This window comes from Numida meleagris, chromosome 3, assembly GCF_002078875.1.
Source record: "Numida meleagris isolate 19003 breed g44 Domestic line chromosome 3, NumMel1.0, whole genome shotgun sequence".
In the NCBI taxonomy this organism is placed as follows: domain Eukaryota; kingdom Metazoa; phylum Chordata; class Aves; order Galliformes; family Numididae; genus Numida; species Numida meleagris.
In genome coordinates, this window is record NC_034411.1 from 31,004,801 (window position 1) to 31,015,238 (window position 10,438).

The 10,438-nt window shown below is 57.8% G+C and overlaps 1 protein-coding gene across 2 annotated transcripts; it reads left to right on the forward strand.

The window, feature by feature from the left end:
• On the forward strand, positions 1–10,435 carry DLK2 (delta like non-canonical Notch ligand 2). 2 transcript variants are annotated; one of them, XM_021390359.1, is made up of 6 exons: positions 1–132; positions 4,565–4,666; positions 5,690–5,753; positions 6,627–6,757; positions 7,289–7,433; positions 7,892–10,435. In XM_021390359.1, exons 1-6 carry the CDS (start codon positions 60–62, stop codon positions 8,667–8,669), a joined length of 1,293 nt encoding a protein of 430 aa, XP_021246034.1. In that variant the 5' UTR covers positions 1–59; the 3' UTR covers positions 8,670–10,435. The 2 variants fall into 2 exon arrangements, with proteins under 2 accessions (XP_021246034.1, XP_021246035.1); XM_021390360.1 differs by lacking the exon at positions 1–132 and adding an exon at positions 2,517–2,557.

Below are 10,438 nucleotides of genomic sequence, written 5' to 3' on the forward strand. Positions count from 1 at the left end.
CTCAGTGGAGGAGAAGACGCAGTATCACCCGCTGCTGCAGCCAAGCATCCTCACCCCTGATGTCCAGCTGTCTCCAAGGCGCAGGCTGCAGACACCGGAGGAAAGGCAAGCAGCCTCAGCTGGCTTTGACAGGTAACTTTTTCATCTCACTGGGAACGATGGTTCTGCGTCAGAAGGATGGTATGGGAGGGAGCCTGCAGCTGGCATGTGCAAGGGAGAGGCTCAAAGGCACTGTGGTGATGGGGCATTCCCAGTCCTGCTCTGAGTCCCTGCTTTGTGGGGTTTCCTTCATAGGACGGAAGAGCACTGGAGGGATTCTTATGGCTAGGAAAAAATCCTTCCTAATTCTGACCCAGCAGCTGTTCCATGTGAGACGCCCCTAGGGATGGCATGGCAGGGATCAGAGCGTAGTAGAGCCGGGTCCAAGCCAAGCGCAGGAATCCCCTCCTCAGCCCCCGTACATTGGGTCTGCAAATAGAGTCACCTTGCTGGAGTCATCATGGGCAGCCTGGGGACAGCCAGAGCAAGGCTCAGAGTTTGCTGGGGGATGGGACAAGAGCCCTTCAGTGATGAGGAAGGAGCATGCTTAGGGTCCATCATGCTTGGTGTGCCTGTTGTCTGATCCCTTCTGCACCCACTTTTCTATGCCCACCCCTCCCTGTCTGTGATCCTCACACCAACAGGAATAAACCAAACCCCAGATCCCATTTCCTCCAATGTGTTCACTTCACCCCTCTGAATCCCTGCCATGGTTTCCCTTCTCCACTCCCCTGCCCCGGCATGCAGATCTCCAGCAGCCGATTTCCCCTCCCTAGCCTTGGCCACAGATTTCACCTCGGAGAGGACTGTTATGGGGAAAGCCACGTGTGTGGCTCTGCTCACTGCAATCCAATCCCACCTCCCCCTCCCGCACCACTGCTGTTGTGGATACAGATGCTTGCGGGTAGCGTCGCACAGTGCTGATCTGCAAGAAGTTTTTCTAATGTTCATTCAATCAAGCAAGATTTAGCTGCACCCAGGTATGGCCTTGCAATATGGTGCAGTGCTCAGGCAGATATCCACAGAGCAGAGTGAGAGCAAGATGGAAAACTGCAGGAAGCATCCCAGAGCTGGTGCACCTCAGTCGGCACCTGAGCAGCAGGAGACTGAGAGCTGCCTGGTCCTCAGGGCCTCTGGAGCAGTTCCATAGGGTGACCAAGACAGGAGGAGGCAGGCAAAGAGAGGAATGGTGTTCCTACCTGACAGGAGAGCAGAAGGGAGACAGAGAGGAGGCACATGAGGTGGGAGCCCATGGTATAGCTTCATAGGGTTGTGCTGTCCAAGCAAGCTGAGGTCTGCAGGCAGATGAGGTGCAGAGCTTGGACTTTGATGGGGCTAAGAGGGTCGTGGGTGCTGCAGGAGGTGAGAAAGGGAGGGCAGGGATGTGATGAGCTTTGTCCATCTCAGTGAGGAGACAGGAACCGGTAACACCCTCACAAGTACCAGGAGCATTAGGTTATTCTTGCTTCCTGGTGGAAAGTAGCAAACTTTGGGGGCCAGCGCGGTATGGAAAAGGGGTGGAAGGAGTCTAATTAAGGATAGCTAGGCCTTGGAAGGTGGTGGAGTAATCCGGTCTTGTCGAGTGGCAGAAAGGCCGTGCAAGGTGAGGAGAAGCACAGGCAGCTTTTCCTCTCAAAGACTTGGCTGCCCAGCCCCTCACAGAGGGCTATCTCCATATTGGAGCACCAGTGTCTATGCCTTGTGAGTGGCAGCAAGAGAAGCACTGGGGACCACAGCTTAGTGGAATGACTCCTTCCTGGCAGCTTGGCAGGATGCCTTCTTACTGGGGTGCCTGCCTCATGTTGCTCCTCTGCTTTAGAACTTTAAATCCCAGAGTTTGAAAATGGAGGTGCTCTCAATGGAGGGCTTGGAGCTGGCACGGAGGGTCTGGGGAGGCATTTTCACTCCCCTCAGTATCTTGAAGGTTTGCGAAGCCTTTGGGGGGCGGATCTGGTGGGGTTTCCTGGCGCACGGGCAGAGGTGCTGAGCAGGATGTGACCAATACCGGGCGGGAGCCCGGCGTTGCCCAACTCCAGCAGTGAAGCCTCCGTGCACGGGGACGTCTGACCCTGCCCCCTCCTTAGGTGTTCCTCTGGAATCCGACCCTCAGCCCGGGGCTGCCCGCATTCGTGGGTCCGGGGGCTCAGCCCGGCCCGCGCATTGACCGTGGGTGGGGGTCCTGCGTGTGGCCGCCCCTCGGAGGCAGCAGGAGCAGGGCAGGGGTGAGCGGGCAGGGCGGGTCGGGCCGAGCCGGCCCGGGGGGGCTGCCTGCGGTTTGGGGCTGCGGGAGGCGGGATGTCCCGGGGAGGGAGCAGGGATGTGCAGGCACACGCAGCCGCTGGCAGGCGGCCGGGGCGCACGGCGGCGGCGGCGGCGGCGGGCGGAGCGGCACACGCGGCAGCTCTCTCCGCAGCCCCGCGCCTCCCCAGCCCCGCCGCCGCCGCCGCCGCCGCGCCGGGCATGGCCGCCCCTCGCCGCCGCGCCCCGCGATAGCCCCACGAGCCGCCGCATCGCCGAGGTGAGCACACCGGGGAGCGGGGCTGGCCCCGCTGCGCGGCCCCGCCGCCCGGGGGGCAACGGGGCCCGGGTGCTGCGAGGCCCCCCGGCCGGAGAAGGGGAGCGGCGGAGCGGGCACCCCCCGCCCGGACCCTCTCGGGGGTGCGGGGGGATGTGGAGGGGTCGTGAAGCCACGGGGGTGGGGAGGGTGGGAGGGCGGGAGGGGAGAGCCGCGGCGGCGCGGCATCTCCCGGCGCATCCTGCCGTGCCCCGGTAGCGCCGGGCTGGGGGACTGGGGAAAAGCCCTCGTTCTGGGGTTCTCCCTGGTCGCCTCCAGCCCGACGGCGGTTCCCGGTCACCCGCGAGGGGGTGTCTGTAGTAGCCCCCGGGGGGGCTTTAATGCCCCAGGGCACTAGAGAGGATTAGGGAGGGGGGAGTGGGCGCGTCCCTGCTCCCCAAGGCCAGGCCCGCTGGCACCCCCATGGGCTCCGGTTGCCCCCTGGGATGCGGCCACCGGTGGCAGCACCCGGAGGTCTGGAGCTCGAAGGGGCAGCAATGGGGAGCCTCGCGCAGCGAGCTTTGCAGTGACGCGCGGTGATCGGAGGTCGGGCTTTCAACAGCCCTAAGGGATGGGCTGCCAACTGCTCGCCCATCAGCCCTCAATTATTTTATAAGTTTCCTAGGCATTGCTTCACCCTCCTCTGAAATGCCGCAGCTGTCCGCCACTGCCCAGCATTTTGGGGCAGGAAGCAAAGGACAGTCCAGTGAGCACAGTGACATGGGGAGCATGCAGAGGGAGGATGCTGTGATCCCTGCTGGAATTTGGCTGGGACGCTGATGAGCACATCCCACAGTCTCTCTGAAAATGCTGCGTCCTTTGTGTCTAATGTTTTTTTTTTTTGTGGTGAGATGCTGTGAGCAGCATCACTGCTTAGGGCTCAGTGTGTGACCTTGTCTGGTCCAGGTGGGTTGAGCCATTAAAAGGGTCCCTGGCGCCTCATCCTGCAATGGATGTGGATGTGGGGGGACTTCTTTCCAAATCTGGGCAGCCTTCCATGTAGCTACAGACCCAACACAACCTTCTCTCACTTCAGAGTGGCAGCGGCACGGCCCCTGCCCATCACACCCACGCAACGGGACGGAGCTTGCTCCATGCCACGCTCCTCATGGAGTGGCTTAACCCCTCCCATCTCATTATAGTAATATCCTTATGATATCACCCTAGAATTTCCTGCCCTTAACAACCCCAGAAGGCTGGGAGGGATTGAAGTGTTTTTGGAAAGTGTTTAACGCTCCTTTACAAGGGCGGGAGGTGGCTGGAAAGTCAGGGGGTGCAGGAACTCAGGGTTCACGGGGCTCTCTGCCTCTCTGCCATGGGGCTGAGGGAAAGGGCTGCACCCAGCAAGTGAGCACTGCTCAGGGCTTCAGCCCTGGGACCTATTGCTTCACCCCCTTCCCTAACAATGCTGTTTTCCATGGTGCTACTTACTGCCCTCTCACCACCTAGATCCACCCGACTCCCTGCCCTCCTAATTGAGCCAGAAGGAGCTTCGCATCTTAGCCACCGGCTTATGAGGTTTGCTTGCTGCAGGCAGTGAGTCTTTGAAAAGCAGCCCAGGTGCTGTGAGCATGGGATAGATGTAGTGCAGGGACCTCACATCTCGCTAAACATGGAGCTCAGGTTCCCCGATGCGGGGAGGGAAGGTAGAGGTCCCCATGGCAGCAGTAGTGTTCACAGGGCCTTGAGCGGAGGAGCGGTGTAGCAGCCTCAGCTGCTGTGCATTCAGCACTGGGTGTATATGTTTAGTCTCCTGTATGCACGTGTTAGAAGGCTTTTTGGTTTTTAGTGCTTCAACCTTGCCTTAGAGGAAGAAGCGTGGAAGGACAGAGAAGTGTGCTGTGAGAAGCCCATACAAAACTGAATGTTTCAGCTCATAACTCCCAGGTAGTGGAGAGGAAGGGATGCACAAGGTGACGCTGCAGTGTGAGCCAGAGGCCTTTCCTCAGCCAGCTCTTTTCATCTCCATAGGTGTTCATCTCGGTGGGGCCACACTGACCATGCTCAGGAGCTTCTGCCTCCAGCTCATGTCCTTGCTTTGGATCCTCTTGGCCCATCACCAGCTTGCCCAAGGTGAGTCTCTGGGTCCTGCTCTTCTCTATCCACCTTTCCAAATCCATCCCTGGCATGGACAAGACTCCTCAGCTCATCATGCAAAATAGAGCTGACCTGACATGGAAGACCAGAAAATGCTGCTCTGTCATCCAGCACCTGGGAGGTGACTAATGGTGACCGTAAGGCCCTGTTATGCTGGGAGCTGGGTGGCAGTGCTCGAGCAGGTGGGCAGTGAGGGGTTCTAGTGCCTCACTTCTCAGTGGGATGAGCCCGTGGGGAGAGGCAGGGTGAGAGGGGGAGAAGATCCTGACCCCAAATGGCTAATCCTGGATCCTGTGAGGCAAAATCCTGAAGATTAGCTTGCCCTTCCCCCACTCCGGATAAGTGCTGAATTCCCAAAGCCATCTGCCAGGAGAGGTGCTCACAGGCAGGAGGGACAGTGATACCCAAGCCTGGGCCAAGCAGGTCCAGCACCACTGCCCTGGTTGGGTTTGGGAGGCTCATGCCTCCTGGATGAAGGGGCCTGATCAGGGCAGGTGATCACCTGCTGGCCTGGGTGCACGCTGCGCTCCTGCGGAAACCTCTGAGCAGGTGACGGGGCAGAGGGGGAGGTTGGGGTGAAAGCAGACACTGGGCTGGAGAGAGCAGGCCGACGTGGATCAAGGGTGAGACATGGCATGGCAAGGCCATGGCTCAGTTACAGCTTCTTTATGGTGGCCTTTAAATAAATAAGCAGAACTGGATACCTGCTCCTCAGGGTGAGGGGGGGGTGCTCGGGCTCTGGCTTCAGACTGCTGCATGCAAACAGTTTTCCTCAGGCATGGGAACATCCCGGAGACACAAAGGACCCATTCTTGCTACTTCTACCTTTGGTCCCTTTGTACCGTGTGTGTGCCTGAGCCTTTTTGGCCCAGTGGTCAAAGTGCTGTAGCACAGGCTGCAGGGTCCTATTCCTCCTACATACAAGCCAGCAGGGCTGGAGCAAGTCTGGGGTCAACCATGATCTCTGCTTAACCTCAGCCCCCTGTCCCTGCCTTGCAGGTGATGACTGCAGCGAGCACTGCAACCTGGCCCACGGCAGCTGCGACCAGGATGGGAAGTGCAGGTATGCCCACCTCCCTCGATGCCTTCATCTCCCTTCACCCACACCCCAGCCTTGGCAACGCCCAACCGAAATCGCCCTCTGCGCAGGGAGACTTTTGCCCTTGCAGTTTTTAGGCTTTCCCTTTTGGGAAAGGAAAGCAGCTCACGCCTCCTGTTTCTGCACCACAGTCTGTGGTACCCAAGGGAAGGGGTGCTTGCTGCCCACTCTCAGTTTATCCTGAGGTTTATATTCATGCTGCTTTGTTTATAGCTTCTGCAGTATCTGGTGCCACCTCCGCTCAGCCCTGCTTCCATAGAGATGCCCTCTTTTCTTAGAACTTGCTGAGAGCTGACAGGGTGAGGGAAGGCCACTGGGACACCATAGCTTTGTTTTGCTGATGGCTGTGGCCACCGCACTGCTCCTCTGGGGCCAGAGGGCTCGTTGTATCCTGCAGGGCTCTGTTTTCCCACCATGCTGCACCCATAAGCCTGTAGACTCACAGAGTCATAGAATATCCTGAGTTGGAAAGGACCCGTAAGGATCACTGAGACCAACTCCTGGCTCCATCCAGGACTTTTCAAACTCAGACCATATGTCCAAGAGCGTTGTGCCATGACCACTGCCCTGGGGAGCCTGTTCAAGGGCCCGACCACTCTCTGGTGAAGACTCTTTTCCTAACACCCAACCTGACCCTCCCTGTAGCTCAGTGCTTTCCAAAGCACGTGAGCACTCACTTGGTGACCACCCACTCCAGTACAGGAGCTCTCATCTCATTCCCTGGGGTTTTTGGTGTTGTGGACAAGGCTTCTCTCTGGCTGTGTGGTGGGAGATACACAGGGGTTGCGCAGTAGGTACAGAAGAGCTGGGTGTCGTGATGCTGCCCTGTCCCCTCAGGTGCGACCCAGGTTGGGAGGGCGAGTACTGCGAGGAGTGTGTGCGCATGCCGGGCTGCCTCCACGGGGCCTGCCACCAGCCCTGGCAGTGCATCTGTCACAGCGGCTGGGCCGGCAAGTTCTGCGACAAGGGTGAGTCCCGGGCTGGGCGGGTGGCTCTGCAGGGGACAAAGGAGCATGATCCAAGCTCATCCCCATGCTGCGCTTCAGGGTGCTGCAGCTAAAGCCCAGCTCACTCCGCACTGATAGGAGGGATGGCACAGCCAGAAGCCACGTGGGGGATGCAGCTTGGGCTGCCAGGAGATGGGATGTCCCTTGACTGTTCCCAGCTGCATGGTGGGAGCTGCATGACACCTGCTTCCCTTGGGCTTCTTGCTGTGGCCAAGTGCTGTTATCTGGCCTAACAGTGCAGCACCTCTGTGCCACCACCATGGTGTGCTCCTGCCGGCTGGCACTCACAGCACCAGTACATCATGCAGGCCCGTAGGGCAACAAGGAGTCTTCTTGCTACCTCTAGGCCTGGGCTGCTAGTGCCTGTTGGAAGGAAGGAGAGAGGAGCTCTGGCCACTTTCCCATCCCTGCTGGGCCTGGCAGTGTGTGGGAACTGAAGTGGCTGCGCTGATCTTCATTTCTCACTCATTCCACCTTTTCCTCCCCCCTCAGATGTCCACATCTGCGAACATCAGTCCCCATGCCAGAATGGGGCTCAGTGCATCTACGACCGAGATGGGGACTACTCCTGCCTGTGTCCAGAGGGCTTCCACGGGAAGGACTGTGAGATGAAGGCAGGGCCATGTGAGAAGGCAGGGTGAGATACAGCATTGTGATTACAGACAGCATTAGCTGCAGCCCAGCTTGGCTCACGGTCTCCGGATTTCCATGTACTAATGGAGTTAAGCCAAAACCATCTTTAGCTTTAGTTTAGCTTGGCATGCTGCAGTCTCACTGGGGCTGTGATCTGAGCGGGTTCCCATCCCTTGTCAACGTGGATGCAACGAGCTGACACCAGTTGTTCCTTGAGGAGCACCAGGAAGGCCCGCATCCTCCTCAGATCCTTGGCCTGTGGCCTCTTCCCATTGGGCAGCTGCCCTGTGCCTTGGGGACATCCCACCCTTGTCACTGGGGAGGCAGAAGCTCTGCCTTGTCCTCCTTTTGGTGCCTGCTCTGTGGTGTGGCAGCCAGCTCCAGTAGTGTGTTTCTATCTCTGGGGCAGGGGGAGCTGCTTGCTCTCAGGGGCCATGACCCATCTTTCTTCTCTCCCTGCAGGTCTCCATGCAAGAATGGGGGGCAGTGTCAAGATGAAAATGGCTTTGCCAGCAACTTCACCTGCCGGTGCCTCGCTGGCTTCGTGGGGGCTCTCTGTGAGCACGATGTGGATGACTGCCTGATGCGGCCCTGCGCCAATGGTGCCACCTGCCATGATGGCATCAACCGCTTCTCCTGCCAGTGCCAGGTGGGCTTCGAGGGGCGTTTCTGCACCATCAACATCAACGACTGTGCCAGCCAGCCCTGCAAAAACGGGGCCAAGTGCTACGACCGCATCAATGACTATGACTGTTTGTGTCCTGACCGTTTCACTGGCAAAACCTGTGAGATCTCCGTCCCCGAGCCCACCTGGGCTCCCCCCTACCACCCTGCAAACCACGAGAGCAGCTGGGCGATGAGGAGCACCACCAGCGAGATGCCCGAGGTGACACAGCCAGAGCCCGTGAGGACTGCGGTTACGGGGCGGCGTGTGGCCAACCACAGTGAGAAAGTGTCAGGAGGAGGATTGTTAAAAATCTCTGTGAAAGAGGTGGTGACCCAAAGGGACTCGGGGCTGAGCGAAGCCCAGCTGGTGACAGTGCTGGTGTTTGGGGTACTGACAGCGGTGCTGGTCCTCATCACTGTCCTGCTTATCCTGAGGAACTGGCAGAGGGGCCGACAGCGGTCGAACTGGTGCCAAAGCCCTTCGCAGGCTACCAGGAAGCTCCAAGATCAGGAGTGCCAGGTGGGCATGTTAAACGCAGTCCTGATCGAGCCCAGGAAAACGACAGAGCTGTAAGCACTCTCAGCCGGGCCCCTGCAGGTCATCGTACTGGCAGACCCCTCGAACTGCACCCCTGGCAGCTGTTCTGGTGCAAACTGGGCAGTAGGGAAGGGCTCCTCGGGCAGCGAGCACATTAACAAAACCCCACGGTGCTGAGCATGGAGCAATGGGCCCAAACCATCTCCACCCAGCCAGCGCCTGTGCGAGTGGAGGTAGGGCTGTGTGGGGCCAGCCCTACAAGGGAGCAGCACTGGTACCGCCCCAATGTGAGTGCTTGGAAATGGGACTGGGAGTGCTGGAGCGCCGTCTCACAACTGTCTTCTGCTAGGTCCTCTGCAACTTATCTCTGTGACTACTTGGAAGTGGCTTTGCCCTGTTGTTTCTGCTGGTGTTGGGAACGTTTCTTCTGGGGCCTTCGGGATGGCTGTGCCTGCTCAGGGATCCCTGCCCTGGGACAGGGTCTCCCAGCTCTTTCTGGAGGTTGTAATTTCAGATGCCATGTTCCAAGGGCACAAGCACATGCTCTTGCTCTGTGGCCTTGTGGTCGTGTGAGCCAGTTTGGAGAGACTCGGGAGATCATTTAGGGTCTCCTGCTCTTTTTCCGCCCTGTGACACCCCCTCCTCTTTGCCATCAGACTTGGCATTACAAACATGTTCTGTACCTTCCTCCCGATGATCCGTGGGGTCTCCTCCCCCCACTTATCAAGCCGTCCTTTCTGATATGGACACAGACAACAAAGCTCCTTTCCCACTCCACTGTGCACTTCTGCTTCTCTGTTTGCTGATGGGGAAGTGCATGGCCTGCTCCTGTGTGGGGCACTCAGGGCTTGAGCCGGTCCTTCTCACGTGCCCTCACAGGTGAAACTGGAGCTGGACGAGGCTGGAGATGTGCTGCAACTGGCTCAGGAGCAATACAAGATCCAGATCCTCATTTTCCCTGCCAGTCCCTCCAAGACAGGCTGCTGGCATTAACCTCAAACCAGCCACTGCAGTGTTTCTTGCTAGTAACCAGGCTAAGCTCCCTGCAAAGGATGTGAGGACAGGATACAGAGCCAATGATGACTGTGGGAAGCAGATAAGCACTGCGTTCTCCTTGCTAAAGCGAGGCTGAGAGGTACTTAGCCTTGGTACCAGCTTTGCTCTGCCTTTTCTGGTCTGGTGTACAGCAAAGATGGCCTCTCTGCCAGGGTTGGGATTTTCTATGCCTCGTCATAGCAATGAGGGGTCAAACAGTGGAAATCTTAAAACCAAAACAACAAAACCACCCCTGCTACTGGCCTGTAGGGTCACAGAACAGGGTTCAAGGTCATGTGCAAAGAGCACTCAGCCAGGAGAGAGACCTGGGAGAGGGGACTGGGGCTTCATCAGAAAGATTATTTTTTTAATTCATGGATGGATAATGTACCTTTATCAAATAAAACAATTACAAGCCCAGAAACTGTATCAGAGGATGATAAAATAATTTAGGTTGAAGGGATTTCTGTACATCAACCTCCTGCTCTCAGCAGATCCAGTTATATCAGGTTGCTCAGGTACTTGTCCTGTCCAGTTGTAAGTATCTGTATTTTCATCACTGCCCTCAAGAGTGCAAACCCAAATTGTGGCACGTGGACTGTTCCACCCCATGCTCTGGCCCAAAGTCACCATAAACCTTTTGCCGCCTGGCAGCCTTCAGCTTCGTTGCTCTGGCACTGTCCTGCTGGGAGAAATTCAGAGATCATCTCAGGGCCTCTTTGACCTTAACATCTCAAAAAATCAGAGGCTGCTTAGCTTGAGGCCAGCAT

Excerpts from the sequence above, each read along its gene's own strand:
- DLK2 (XM_021390359.1), top strand. The coding sequence starts at position 60 with ATGTCCAGCTGTCTCCAAGGCGCAGGCTGCAGACACCGGAGGAAAGGC. Across the intron at positions 5,754-6,626 it reads GACCAGGATGGGAAGTGCAG|GTGCGACCCAGGTTGGGAGG; the intron begins GTATGCCCACCT and ends CTGTCCCCTCAG. Across the intron at positions 7,434-7,891 it reads GGGCCATGTGAGAAGGCAGG|GTCTCCATGCAAGAATGGGG; the intron begins GTGAGATACAGC and ends CTCTCCCTGCAG.